Here is a 15,903-nt window from a genome sequence, read left to right as displayed (position 1 = left end):
TTTTTTCATTAAGCATAATTTTCTTGAGATTCATCCAGATTGTTGTGTGAATCAGTAGTTTTTTTCTTTTATATTATCGAGTAGTTTTCCGTGCTAAGGATGTACTATAGTTTTTAAAAATATTTATATATTGACAGATACCTGGGTTGTTTCCAGTTTTGGGCTATTATAAGTAAAGCTGCTATAAACATTGGTGTACAGGTTTTTGAGTGAACATAAGTTTTAATTTCTCTGGGATAAATGCCAAGAGTGTAATTGCTGGGTTATATGGTAGTTGCACGTCTAATTTTAAAAGAGATTGCCTAATGTTTGCAAGAGTAGCTTTACCATTTTACATTCCTGTTCACAAAGTATGAGTGATGCAATTTCCTATATTCTCCCTGGCATGAGGTGATACACATCTATAGATACACAGAGATCTATGTGTTCAGATATATTCAATTAAGTTTAGCCCTTCTGATAAGTGCATATTGATAGTGTACTGTGGTTTTATTTTAATTTCCCCAACGACATATTTTTTCATGTACTTATCTGCCATCTCTCTCTTTATGTATACTTTTTGGTGAAATATCTTCTCATGTCTTTTGTCTATTATCTATTGAATTGCTTGTGATTTTTTTACTGTCAAGTTTTGAGTTTATATATTCCAAATATGAATCCTTTTTTAGATACATAGTTCGCATATATTTTCATCCACTTATAACTTGTTTTTTCATCCTCTTAATGGGGTCTTTCATAGGCAAATCCTGTTCATTTTAAGCTTGATCATGTGTGATTTGCCAACTTTTCTTTTTATGGAGCATGATTTCGATGTCAAATCTAAGAATTCTTTGCCTAGCTTGAGATCCTGAAACTTTTCTCTAATGCTTTTTTCTCTAAAAGTTTTATAATCTTACATTCGACATTTAAATTTACAATTAATTTTAAGTTAATTTTGTATGAAGTTCACACCCCTTAGAGAGGGGGCTTTTTTTTGTTGCCTATCAATGCTCAATGACTCCAGCATTATTTGTTGAAAAGGCTATCTTTCCTTCACTGAATTGTTTTTGTATCCCTGTCAAAAACAGTTGGGAGTATTCGTGTGGACCACTTTCTAGGTTCTCTATTCTGCTCCATTTATCTATGCCTATTCCTTCACCAATACTATGTATTTTTGATTGTTATAGTGATATGATTGAAAATTGGGTAGGCTGATTTTTCCCTTTTCATTTTTCTTTCTCAAAATAGTTCACCTCAGTACTTGGGAGGCTGAGACATGAGGATCACAGGTTTGTGGACAGCCTCAGAAACTTAGTGATATTCTGTTTTTTTTTTTTTTTAAGTACAGCCGAGCATGGTAGTGCACACTTATAATCCAGTATTTGGGAGGCTGAGACCAGAGGATCGCGGTTTGTGGGCAACCTCAGCTACTTAGGTCAGGCTTTTTGCAACTCAGTGAGACCCTGTTTCAAAATAAAGAATAGAAAATAGGGCTGGGGTGTATCTCGGAGGTAGAATGCCCCTGGGTTCAATCTACAGCAACTCACAAAAAAGTTTATCTTCTCTAGCTCCTTTGTCTTCCCATATAAATTTTGAATCATATTACCTATATTTGCAAAAAAAAAAAACTTCCTGAAAATTTGATACAAATTGTGTTCAATCTGTGTTAGTTTGGGGAGAATTGATATATTTATTATGCGGAATTCTCCAACTAACAGAAGATATGATCACTCTTCCCTCTTTTTTTTTTTTTTTTTTGCTTTCTTTTTTTTTCATATTTATTTTTAATTGGTGCACTGTATTCATACATCATAGTGGGATACATACTTTTGTAGACATACATGCACCAATTGCCCAGTCAGCCCCCACCCGATCCCCACCCCATTCTCTCCCCAGCCCTCCTTCCCATGCTTGGCTTAGTAGTTGACATCTAGTATTATAGCAATTTATCCAAAACTAAAAATGATAATCTCTCATAACAGTTTCATTTGTCTGATACCAAGCTTTTGATGACTTAAAGATAACATTTCAATATTTCTTTTTGCTTTCTTTCTTACCAGAGAGTCTATTTTTTTCTATTTTTTAGGTGAAACTATCATATATTTATATATTTATTTTTCAGAAAAAAAATCCATCCTAATATGGAATATGGACTCTAGGTACCCACATCGATCTTGAAAAAGAACAAAGCCAGAAGATATATATTTTCTGATTTCAAACCATATAAAGCTACAATAATTGAAACAGTGCAGTACTATTCTAAAGGCAGATATATAAACCATTGGAGCCAAACAAAAGCCCAGACCTAAATTCTTCCCTATATTGTCAAGTTATTTTTGACAAGGTTTCCACGAACATTTGGTGGTGGAAATAATAATCTTTTAACTAAATATTGTTGAAACATAATAATTACATGGAAAAGAATAAAATTGGACCCTTACCTAATCCCATATACAAGTATTAACTAAAAATAGATAAAAGATGTAAATATAAATCTTAAGACTATAAACTTTTAGGAGAAAATCTGGGTCATAAAACCTCACAACATTGAAATTGGCAGTGATTTCTTGGTTATGATTTCAATGGCACAGGCAACAGAAGAGTATACAAACTCCCTAAAAAATAAAAAACATATTGTATATCCAAAGACAATGTAAACAGAGTTAAGAGTTACTAATAGAATGGGATAAAATATTTCCAAATGCTATATCTGAAGGTATATTAATATTCCAACTAGAAATCCTAAAAATTAACAACAATAAAGGCAAACAATACCCTTTAGAGATAGGTAACAGACTAACATAAATAATGAATCTCCACAGACAACCAATCTTAGTTGTCTGTTGGATGGAAAATCTTGTTTCTCTAGTTCTGATGTGTGTTACCTATTTCTTCTTTGTAGTTAATCTCTTTGAGTATTTTCTCTATTGCTGGTTTTGAAGACATAAATTCCTTCAGTTTCTGTTTGTCATGGAAGCTTCTTATTTCTCCATCTAATTTGATAGAAAGTTTTGCTGGGTAGGAAATTTTTGGCTGGAAGTTGTTTTCTTTCAAAATTGGGAATATGTTACTCCAAGCCCTTCTGGCTCTCATAACTTGGTTTGGGAAGTCTGGAGTGATTCTAATTGGTTTGCCTCTGAATGTCACTTGGCCCTTTGCTTTTGTTGCCTTCAAGATTCTCTGCTTGGCTTCCACATTGGTCATTTTGACAATTATGTGGCGTGGGGATCCTCTTCTCTGATCCTGTCTAAAGGGAGTACTATACGTTTCCTGGACCTGCGTATCGACCTCTTGCTCTATGTCTGGAAAATTTTCTGCCATTACTTCCTTGAAGAGATTGTTGATCCCTTTAGTTTCACTTTCTTTTCCCTCCTCTATTCCAATTATTCTTAGGTTAGCTCTCTTAAAATGGGCCCATATTTCTTCAATATCAGATTCCTTCTGTCGGATATTTTTTCCTAGATTAGAAACTATGTGTTCATTTTTGGAATGATCATCTTCTAAGAGCGAGATTCTGTTCTCCATGTGCTCCAATCGGTTGTTTGTGCTTTGAATTGAGGCCTTTACTTCATCAATTGCATCCTTTATCTCTCTTTGGCTCTCTCTGAGTTCTTTTCGAAGCACCTCTATTATTTCAACAGTTATTTTCCTGATTTGATCTTCTAGAAATCTCTGATTTTCTGTTTTATCGGGTTCTGATGTTGTGGGGTTGTGAGCATTAATTGCTCCAGTATTATTCCTCTTTCCCATGATTTCGGAAGTTTGTGCCCTCTCTGGGTTCTTCCCTTGGGTCACTATGACTTCACTTAAGGTGCTCTGGATCTCGAGTCAGTAGTATCTCAGACCCCACTACTCCTTTACTGGGTTTTATCACAGAGTCTCCGACCCAGAGAGTCGATAGAGGCTGCTTTAGACCGTGAGGGGTGCCAGGTTGCACGTTCTCCTATGGTGTGATATCACTGCCACCGCCCCTCTCCCACTGGGTCAAGTCCCAGTGAGTACATTACTGGGATTTCTCCTCTGTGGCCCGCAATTTGACTCACTGTTCTTGAGTATGCAGATGTAGCTGTAGTGAGTTCCGTGCTGCTGCCGCCGGTGGCAACATGGCGCCGCTGCTATGCCCTCGGCTGTTGGGCTGGCTTTTTTTTTTTTTTTTCTTGGTTTTGATTTCCACTCTGAATCCCTGCAGCGTGTGCTGAGCTCAGACACTGGGAGCTTTAGATGTCCTCTGCGCCGAGAAATCCCACCTGGCTGTTCCGCAGCGGCTCCCCTCGGCTTGCTGTGGCCGTCCCGTGAATTTGCCGGCAGTATGGTGCTGCTGCCGCATCTGCCGCGTCCTAGGGCGTGAGGATATCCTCTGTGGCTCTGTTCTCAGTCCGCTTTCTCTCTGGAGCCTGGTGATTTTTTTTGTTTCTCTGGTGATGTTGTTTTCTGGCTTTGAAAGGCGCTGATTTTGTGTTAATGAATATTTGTTGTTAGCGGGGCTCTTAAGCCCCGCTTTTCTCAGTCGCCATCCTCACTCTTCCCTCTTATTTAGGTTTTATTTGACTTTTTTCACCAACATTTTGTAGCCTTCATTATTTAAGTCCTGTACATATTTTGTTAGATTTACATCTAAATAATTTTTGAGTAATTGTACATAAGATTGTATTTTTTACTTACATTTTTATTTTTTGTGGTACCAGAGATTGAAGTCAGGGTCTTTTACCTTTGAGTTATGCCCCCTATATTATTTACTTCTTATTTTGAAACAGGGTCTCACTAAGTTGTGGAGGGCCTCACTAAATTTCTGAGGCTGGCTGCAAATCTATGATCTTCCTGTTTTAGCCTCCCATGTACTGGAATTACAAGAAAGCGTCACCACATCGGCTTATGATTTTGTATTTTAAAATTTCATTTTTGATGTAGTCTCTGCTATTATATGGGAATGTAATTGATTCTGTATATCTTGTATTTTTTGGTCTTGATGAACTCATGAGTTATGCTTTTCTGTTGAATTATGCAGAATTTTTTTGTTGATTCCTTAGGATCTTCCATGTATAAAATCATATCTACAAGTTGAGAAAATTTTCTTTCTTTCTTTTCAATCTATATGCTGTTTATTTCCTTTTCATATCTGACTGCACTAACTAGAATTTTCAGGATTATATTAACTAAGAGAGGCAAGAATAAATATTCTTGCCTGATTCCTGAGTCTAGGGAAGAAGGCATTCAGTTGTTAACTGTTAATTATAATGTTTGCTTTAGGTTTTTGCAGATATTCTTTAAAAAGTTGAGGAAGTTCACCTCTATTTCTATTTTTCTGAGAGCTTATTATCATGTACATAGATTGAATTTTGCAAATGCTTTCTCTGCATCAATTGATAAGATCCTGTGTTTTTTTCCCTTTCGCTGTTAATATGATGAATTGCATTATTAACTTCTGAGTATTGAACTGGGCTTGTACTCCAGATACGAATTCATTTGGTCATGGTATGTACTACTTTTCATGTATGCTATCTTCTATTTGCTAATGTTTTAAAGATTTTCTCATATTCATGAAGGATATTGGTCTGTAGCTTTCTTTTTACTGTATTGTCTCCATTTGGTTTTGTTATCAGGGTTTTCTAAAGTGAATTGGAAGTGTTTCTTTCTCTTCTATTTTCTGAAAGAGAATGTCAAATTCTTTAAACATTCAGGAGAATTCTCCTGTGAGAGCCTGAGGGCCTTAACATTTCTTTCTCTGGGAACTGAAAATTTATGAATTCAATCTTTTTAATAGTTACAGTAGTATCTGAATTTTCTAGTTATGATAGGTGTGCTGTAGTAGTTTGTGTTTTTTAATTAATTGGTAAAATTTATATGTGTGCAGTTATTTATAATATTCCCTTACTACCATTATGATATCTACAGAATCTATAGTAACATTCCCTATTTTATTCCTGATTTTTAAAAATTTGCATCTTCATTTTCTTTGTCTTACTTGCTAGGCCTTGCCAATTTTCTTTATCTTTTAAAAGAACTAGCTTATTTTGTTTATTGATTTTTCTCTAATGATTTCCTATTTTCAATTTCAGTGGTTTCTGCTTTCATTTATATTACTTCCTTCTGCTTGTTTGGGGTTTATTTTCTATTCTTTTCCTAGGCCCTGAGGGAAGAGCTTAGATGATTGCTTGGAGACTTGTCCAATGCCTGCATTTCATGCTGTATTTTCCTCTTAGTATTGCTTTAGCTGTGTGCCACAGACTTTGACCTGTTACTCTTCTGACTTGGATCTGGAATGTCTCCACAGGATCATGTGCCTAGCTGGTGGCACTTTGGGGAGGTGGTGGAAATTTTAGGAGTTGGGGTCTTGTTGGAGGAAGTCAGTCAATGGGGGAATGTTCGTGGAGGTTTATCTTGTCTCCTCTCTTGCTCTCTATCCTTCTTTTTCTGCTACCAGGCTGCCACGAAGTAGGAAGCTTTCCTCCACCACACCCTTCTGATATGATGTTTCTGCTTTGCCACAGGCCTACCAGCAATGGAGCCAGCTAACCATGGATGGAAACCTCTGAAACCTCATTTGACCTTGAAATGAGTCAAAACAAAACTTTTTCCTCCTTTAAGTTATTTTTCTCAGGTATTTTGTTACAGCAATACAGATCTGACTAATGCCATTATATTATCCAGTTCAATGTATTTTTTGCTTTCTCTTCAAATTTTACCTATGACTCATGATTATTAAAAACTATGTTTAATTTCTAAGTGTTTGGCGATCTCCCCACTATCACTTTCGAATTTGACTTTATTGTGTTAGAGAATATACTCGGTATAATTTCAAGTATTTTACAGTTGCTGAGGTCTTTTGTTTTTGGCCTAGGATATGAAATTTTTTAGTATACTTTCCATGGGCATTTGAAAAGAATGTCTATTCTACTGGTGGAGCGATCTATAAATGTCTATTAGATCCTATTTGACAGTGTTGAGCTGTTTTATATCCTTGCTGACTTTCTTTTTAATTGTTCTCTTTACATGGGTTACTTAAAAATAACAAATTGTAGATGCTAGTAGAAATAATAAGAGGTGGTTACATTAAGTGCTTTTTATATGCCAAGCACTCTGCTAAGTCTTTTACTTGTATTAAATCATTTAATCCTCCTAAGAACCCAATGTGTCACATAGCATTATTATCCTAATATTGTGGAGGTTCAGAGAGGTCAAGTGATTTACCACAAAGTTTGCATGGCTAACAAGAGGCAGAGTTAGCATTTCAGCCCAGGATTGTCTGACTTCTAACTGCAAGTGTACAATCCTTATGAAGGACTGAGATCCTGATAAATTTTCTTCCAGTTCATAATTGAGTAAGTGATTTACTTTTTTGTATTGGGGACTGAACCCAGGGGCATTCTATTTCCATGCCATATTCCCAGCCCACTTTAGTTTCTGAGGGTCTTGCTAAGTTGCTTAGATAGGCTTTGAACCTATGATCCTATTTTAGCTCCCAAGTACTGGGATTACAAGTGTGCACCACCACACCTAGCTGTGACTCACTTCTAATGGACAGAGTATGGGCAAACATGATGAGAGGTCACTTATTTTTAAATTTTTAAAATTTTTATGTGGATCATATTGGAAATGGCATACATTCAGACTGTGCTTGGTACCCTCCTCCCCCCCACACCCCCTTCCCCCTCCCAACAATGAGTGCCCAGGTTGACCATGCTTCATTCATACTTTTACACGTATTTGAATGTAGCTCCTCCATTAATCAACCCCAGCCTTCTTCCTCTTCTACCCTTCCATTCTAGCTTTGCTGAGGTTTTTGCTCCATTACCTGGAGTCTCTCTGGTATCCCTAATACTCCCTAGTTTGGGCATATTAGAGAAAACATATGTCCCTTCTCTTTCTGTGCCTGGCTGATCTCACTTAACATAATCTTCTCCAGGTTCTGAGCTAGGTTACAAAGACTGTGGTTTGCGTCTTTGGCTTGTTCTTTCTTGCTCTCCCTTACCTGCTCAGAGGGAAGCTATAAGCCATATTGCAAGTTTTCCTAGGGATAGGACCCTATGTCAAAGAATTGATCTCTCTGGCCTACAGCCAGTAGGGACCTAAAGCCCCCATGGCCATATGAGTAAGCTTGGCAGCATATCTTCTCCCCCTCTAATCCTGTCTTCACGACCCCGCCTCCAGTTCAGCCCCTGGCAGTCACCTTGGGAGAGACCTCCAGGGCCCTAGGCTGCACTTGGGTTGACGACCCACAGGCACTGGGTTATTGTTTTAAGCTAAGCTATTTACTTTTAAGAAAACACACCAAAGAAAAAGAGAAAGCAACAGTAACAACGGAGTTTTGGCCTCTGATGCCACTGTCTTCTCTGGAAGCTGAAACTCCAGGTGTGATGAGATGGTGGGAACCATTGACAGATTGGGGTAAAAAACATGAGAAAAGGGGATTTCTGGTGTGCTCACCACGTGTCTCTTAGAGAGGACATCATGCACACGCCAACAAGAGGGCCCACGCAGCAGAAACTCAAGGCATGTGTCAGCCAAGAGAGAGCTGGACTAGAGAGTCCTGGGCTACCCGCCAGCAGAGGTTCCCTAGTGTTCTCAGAGGGGACACAGAAATTAGAGGAGCTGAAATCCCAGGAGCCATCATGGGACTTCAGGGCAAGAGGGAGGCGACTTTGGAAGGAGGACTGCCTGGAGCCTCTCGAGGATCGACCACCCTGGAGGACTGAGGTTTTACAGAAGGCCTGAGTTAGTGTGAAAGAGGTTATGTACCAGTATGTGGCAGCTTTAGGTTTAATTACATCTTACACAGCCCTATTTCCCCATCACCAACACCACCATCAGTGGGAGCTTGGAAGCCAGATAAAAACTTTTTTCCCCCCATAAGCATGTAATGTATGGATGTTGACCTGTACTAGTCACTGATACCAGATGGCGGTCACACCTGGGCAGCCTCATGGGATAAGTGACCTTTAGGCCCTTCCGCCCTTATTCCTTCCTTTCTCTTCCTCCCTCCCTCCCTTCCTTTCTTCCTGGATTGAATTTAGTGACATTCTACCTCTGGGCTATACTCTTAGCCCTATTTTACTTTTTCTTTGGAAACAGGGTCACACTAAGTTGCTGAGAGCCTCGATAAGTTGCTGAGGTTGGCCTTAAACCTGAAATCCTCCTGTCTCAGCCTCCTAAATACTGGGATTCCACATGTGTGCCACCATGCCCGGGAACCTTCTTTCTTTTGTTTCTGGTTACTGCCGTGACTCAGATGGGAAATGCAAGTGGGTATGTGTGTGGTGGTGTGTGTTGGGGACAAGTGGTCGCCAACACCAGAGAAAGTGAAAGGGCTGTGGAGAAGGTAACAGTGGCACAGAGACGGCTGACTCATCTGCACAGGTGAAGGATGCCGTGGAACTTGGGATACAAGTTCATAGAGTTGATAATTTTTTCTTAGCTTTCACATTTGTCTTTATTTGGATGAAGTGGTGTTTAAAGACAATGTGAGCCGGGCATGGTGGTATAAACCTCTAATCCTTGGGAGGTTGAAACAGGAGGATTGGAGGCTCAAAACCAGCCTCAGCAACTTTGTGAGACACATTAGTTTAGTGAGAACTTGTTTCCAAATAAAAATAAAATAGGGTTGGGGGTGAGGCTTAGAGGTAATATGCCTCTGGGTTCAATCTCTAGCACTATACATATACACAAAGGACATTGTGAATTACTCAGTAATATTAAGAAAAACTTAAAAATTCTTATTATAAAACATTTTAAAAATTAAGGAAAGAAAGGAGAAGACTTTCTTTACTCTTCTTTTTGAAAATGAAGCCTGATCTCCGGGCGTGGTGGCGCACGCTTGTCATCCCCGCGCTTGGGAGGCAGAGACAGGAGGATCGCGCAGGTTCGAAGCCAGCCACGCGCGCTGGCTTAGGAGACCCTGTTTCCAAATAAAAATGTAAAAATAGGTCTGGGAGTGTAGCCCGGAGGTAGAAGGGCTTCCAGGAACCCCAGTACCACCAAAAAAAAAAAAAAAAAACAAAGAAAGAAAATGAAGCCTGATATTAATGGATAATTCTTCTTATTTTTTCCAGGCTGAGGACGGAACCCAGGGCTTTGTCTATGCAGCAGATGCTCCACCACTGACCTACATCCGTGAATGACTGATGTTTCTTGTTCCTGATCCAAAATCAACTGTCTTTTGGCGACAATTTGTACATGGTCTCTTTATGGTTATACAGTGTCCTTTACTTTAGAAATTTAGTTCAGATATAGGGCTGCTATATATTGCTGTACAGATTGTGCTTTGCAAAAATTCAGGTGGTAAAATTCGTATTCTATAAGTTGATTCAACAAGTCGTTGCCCAGAAATTTTTTCACATCGTTACCACTGGATTGTTGTCCTTCTCATTCGTTGACAAATATCTGAATATTCCTCATTTGCCAGGTGTTATTCTACATGCTGGATATTTGACAATGAATAAGATAGACAGGGTCTCTGCCCTTGGAGTAAGACATAAACAAGCTAAATTTAGATATTGTAAAGAAGAAGCAGCTGGCAGCAAGTGAAAACTTTAGCAGCAATATTTTGGGAGATACATTTTTATGTCCTGTAATAAAATAATAGGACCATATTTATAAATAACAGATATTTCATACTGAATCATTTTCTTTCTTTTCTCCCTAAAATTTGAAACAGTAGACATGTTGTTATATATATATATATATATATATATATAACAACATGTCTACTGTTTTTTGATATTTGATACAAATTAATAGTTTATAATTTAATAGTATATAATTATATACTAATAGTATTTAATTAATACTATTAATTTAGTATTAATTAAACTAGTAATTTAATAGTATATAATTAATAGAGTTTATAATATTTGATACAAATTAATAGAGTTTATAATTTATTCTTAGCTTTTACTTTGTCTTTAGCTGAAGGGAATGGTGTATAAAGACAATGTTAACTCAATAATCTGAGTTGGAATAATTAAAAATTTGTATGCTGTGATATTTATAAAATTAAAGACACATTTGTGGATTTGGTAGTAACAGAGAGACAGACTGCAAATTTAATACACTTTTGAAACCTATGAAGTATATTTCCTAAGGCCTAGGAGAGTTCTCAAAGTCACAAATCTTATGAGAATACATAATTTCCTCACAAAACACAGTGAAATATAACTGAAATATATTTAAATATGCTTTGTATCCTTAATAGTTACATATAAATATAGGACTAAAGAAATGTGTAAGATTATTTTCTGGCTAAGAACTTGGTTTCCTTAGACTCTTTGATTCTCATTATCAGTACAAATGGTTGGTTTTCTTTGAAGAGGTTTTTGTTTTTTTTCACTTAAAACTAAAAGTCAAGGTTAAAAAACCTGGACTATAATCCCAGCATTTGGGAGGCTGAGACTGGAGGATCATGGTTCGCGGACAGCACCAGCTACTTAGTGAGGCCCTCTGCAACTTAGTGAGACTCTGTTTCAAAAAAATGGGGGTGTAGCTCAGAGGTCAAATGCCTCTGGGTTCCATCCCCAGACCTGCAAAAGAAAAAAAAAAAAACTGGACCATGAAAGTCATTAGATTCTTGACAATAGAAAATCATTGAAACATATAGAACTGTTGGTCTATTAGGTGGCTCACTTTTGGGATACTGGTTCAGAGAGCTCATGATTCAAACAAAGCATTTGGCAAATGAGAAAACACTATGAGTCACCAATTACTAAGCTTACTGAAAGATAATTGGAATTAAGAATGTTAAATTCACAGATGCTAACAATCTTTTTGTTTTTATAGATTTATAGCAGGAGGACATATTACAACCATTTGTCTACTTTTTATTTATGAGATAATTTTTAGGAAGAAGAAAAGTGATAGAGAACTTTCTGAGCTGGATATAATATAGAAAATTGCTCCAGAATACCACAAGTTGGATTTTTAGTCTTTCCATGTATCTATGGTTGTTATGGTTGGTTTTTAATTTGTCACAAATTCATAAAGGCTCCGAATACCTGATATTTTCTCTTGAATCAGGGCTGATAATTTCGACTTGCAAGGACACATATGAGGATTAACTGAGCCAGCATTTCAGATGGCTCACAAAATCAAAGTGTTATCACCATTCGGGTATTACTGGTTTCAGATTCCCACTTTGTTTCTTGAGCAGGATGAAAATGCGGGGAACTACTGGCCAGCTGAAATAGACATTGTGTAAAGGGTTTAACTTACTTCTCTTACAAACCACTGACAAAAGGCAGGACCAATCCATTCTCTTGCATGAATACCACAGTCTATCCAGACGGCTCTTTTGTAAGCGCGTGATTTCCTGCCCAGCTGAAAATAAGAGTACTCACAGTAACCAACTTGGTTTTTATTTTTGGATTCACTGACCAGCATAATTTAATAAGGTTTCAGCATAATTCTCCACTGTATTTTGGTTTTTTAGGTAATATGTAAAATAGATAAAGTGAGATCCTATTTACTTTGGAAGTCCAGGCCTGTTTATGCAGAAACAATAAATTTGTTGCTCTAATTATGATCAAAGAACTAGAAAATACACAAAGAAAAGGGCAATCCCTAAAATAGGGTTGCTTCTCCATTTTAATAAAGCATATGACTATTAAATAAAAGGCTAAATTACCCTCTACCCTCATCCCAAGGAATTAGAAATGTTCCCAAGGAACATATCTTTAAGAAATACCTCTTTTTTATAAATAAAGTCAAACTCTGTGTGTGTGTGTGTGTGTGAGTGTGTGTGAGTGTGTGTGAGTGTGTGTGTGTGTGTGTGTTTTGTCACTTGGGATTGAACCCATGGACACTCTACCACTGAACCACATCCTTTGCTTTTTTTATTTTGGGATAAAATCTTGCTAAGTTGCCTATTCTGGCCTGGAACTTATGATTCTCCTGACTCAGCTTCTTGAGTATTTGAGATTACAGGTATGTACCTCGCAGACCAAACTTTATTATACCACAAAATGGAAATGTAAAATAACTTGGCCTATAGAATCAAGTGGCAGATTAAAAAACAACAACAACAACAACAACCCCCAAACTCTAGGATAGCAATATTGTCTCTAACCTGGTTTCTAACCAAGTCATAAATCTATTATTAGCTCTTGACATTATATTCGTAGGAGACCTAGTTTTCATCCATTCATTAATTCACTCAATGAACAACACTTCAGGAAATCCTTTTTAACATCAGGCAGCTCATCAACAACAATGAACAACACTTCAGGAAATCCTTTTTAACATCAGGCAGCTCATCAACAACATCAGAAGCTCAGTCTCAGAGACTTAAAGATGGAAAAACAAAGACCTTTCATTCTACTGGAAAGGGCTGACATGTAAACAATCAATCAACCTTTACGATATGAATATACAGAAGGTACTGAGGGAGCATGGGATATTATGTCAAATTTTCCCAGCAAATAAAAGAAGGCTTCTCAGAATGGGTGTGCTTGAGTATTTGGACAAGTATCCAGATGAGTTGGAAAAAGCACATTAAGCTTAAAGGAGAATCTGAGGATACTACGTTTAAGGAATTGCCTCTGCAGTTTAAGGAAGGAATCCCACATGAAGCTGAATACAGAGGCAGAGAACACATAAAGTCCCTGAATATCATGTACAAGAGATGAAGCTGCCTTCCACATTCTATTGGAGGTGTGTGTGTGTGTGTGTGTGTGTGTGTGTGTATGTGTGTGTGTGTGTACATGTGAATGTACACACACATGTGCTTATGTTAGGAGGGATCACACTAAGAGCAGTGTGAAGATGGATTAGAGGAGGAGAGGGTCAAGAATGTGGACTTCACCAGAAGGTTGGTATTGAGGCCACTACTACAATAGTCCAGGGAGAACAGAAACAGATGGGTTAAGGCAACAGCAGTGAGGACAGAGAGGTGCTCAAGGCTGATCCGAAAGAATTGTCAGCTTTTGGTGGCCTATTTAAAGTGAGTGATTAAATGATTGGAAAGAATGTTGAATGATACTCATGTTTCTAAATGGAGAGGACAATAGTGCCATCCTTAGTTTGAGGCGATTTTGCGACTATCCAGGTTTGAGTGTCACATAGGTAATAATGAATACACTTAAAGTTCCAGGGAGTGGACTTCACTGGATAGAAAGTTCTGGCATGACTGTTAAGACTATGGGGCTGGTGTGCTCATTTAGATGGGGTTAATAGAGTGAAAGCAGAGGTGTGGGGATTACCAGAACCTAGGGAAAGAGGAGTCCATGAGCTGGATGTAGTGGTGCCCACCTGTAATCCCAGTATGTGGTCGGTAGAGACAGGAGGATCACAGGTTTGAGGCTACCCTCAGAAAGTTAATGAGACACCATTAGAAAACAAAACAAAACAAGGCTGGGGTGTAGCTCAGAGATAGAATGCCCATGGGTTCCATCCTTAATACAACAATGAGGAGTTGTTGAATGAGACTGGAAGGGCTGAAGACAGGAGGAGAACAACAAGGAGTTACTGTTGACCTTGTCAAGAGGAGTCTTAAAGAAGTTGGGGACAAAAGCCAGTGAGTCAAAGTCTGAATGGGAGGTGAGGAAGTAGAGATGGTGAACTACAGGAAAATTATTTCAGAAGTTTGGCTGAGAAGTGATGGAGAGCTATAGGTCAGTAGCTTGAAGAGAAGGCAGGATCAAGGGAGGGGAATAGTGCATACATACTTTCTTACACACTTAAATAGCTTTACACTGGTTCATTGTAAGCATCACCAACTCAAATAATTTGCATCAATAACTCTGAATATATCAGAAACAGCATTGCCTGGAATACTAAACATAATTATATATGATTCAAAATTCTAAGGCTACTTAGAATTTGAGTTTTTCCTTAAATTATCAGAAGACATGGAATAGGGGACTCTATGAAAGGTCATTTAATTTTTTTGCCCATAAATCAAAATTTAAATCATAAATATTGGGTAAACATTTTATATTTAGTTACAGCTTTCATTTTTACCTTTAAAACAAAGAGAGATCTTCCCTCATATGATCTTCCAATAGAAAACATGTGAATAAGGCTCGAATGAGTTTTATTCAGATGATGCATCCAACTCTGAATCTAAAAGCACATAAATAAAAACCGTGTCAGGCTCTCTCACAATAATGGAGCTTTTAGAGAACAAAAGGTAACAAAAAAGACAGTGGTAGGTCTCAAAATTCAAAGAGCATATGTAAAATACAAAATAGAACAAAACTCCCAATTTTCTATATTTAATTTTCTTTGGGATACTTAAATAAAATTTTATTTTCTGCCTTTAAAGACAGTAGTTTATACCCTTGAATTATTCCGTCTTTAAAACGTAGCATCTAGTACCACATGTCATTAATATCTTCATGATGGTTTGGTAAAAAATTAATTGGTATGTTCTGGTTTCTTTTTGAAAATCAAAATTTATTTTCTTTTCTCCACAATTATTTAGGATGGAAAGAAAAACTAGATCTGCTTCAGGAAAATCAGCCAAATGACTTGGAAAGTAGTATTAAAATTCCACAGACTGTAATTTTCCACTGAACAGAAGATGCTAAAAGAAAGGCAGAATCATTTGCATTCAAAGGTTATTCTACTGAGCCACATGTTGGAAGACAACTCTGAATAATTCCTCCAGCAACAGTGATACATTTGCATCCATCCATTCACAAGCACTTATCTGTCATCAGGAGAAGGTATTTTTGAGATGGATGAATAAGGTGCTTAGAAAGATGGGTGACATTTCTGACTTAAAAGCCCAGTAAGTAATAAAGAAGGAATACAAAGGTGTCCTACTGTTCTACTATATGAAAGGGTCTGTGCTAAACAAAATCATAAAAATATTTTGGAAAGTATCCATATTTTCTTTCTTATTTAACCTAATGATCAGTATCTCTCTGTGTGTACACATACCCGTGTATCTATACATATTATATTTCTGAAATCTGACTTTTTAAAAGTACATGT

The 15,903-nt window shown here is 37.4% G+C and overlaps 1 protein-coding gene across 1 annotated transcript in view; it reads right to left on the bottom strand.

The window, feature by feature from the left end:
- Positions 1–15,903, bottom strand: part of CPA6 (carboxypeptidase A6) — a gene marked incomplete at its 3' end in the record, with an annotated part of 380,639 nt that overhangs the window by 93,376 nt on the left and 271,360 nt on the right. The window contains exons 5-6 of the mRNA XM_080695007.1: positions 14,926–15,027; positions 12,181–12,285 (exon numbers count right to left, since the gene is read on the bottom strand). Coding sequence (XP_080551133.1) covers positions 12,181–12,285; positions 14,926–15,027 — 207 coding nt within the window. The remainder of the gene's footprint in view (positions 1–12,180; positions 12,286–14,925; positions 15,028–15,903) is intronic.

Source organism: Muscardinus avellanarius (genome assembly GCF_963383645.1).
Source record: "Muscardinus avellanarius genome assembly, chromosome: 4".
NCBI lineage: Eukaryota > Metazoa > Chordata > Mammalia > Rodentia > Gliridae > Muscardinus > Muscardinus avellanarius.
The sequence above is the reverse complement of the archived record's forward strand: the minus strand, read 5'-3'. Positions and strand labels throughout refer to the sequence as shown.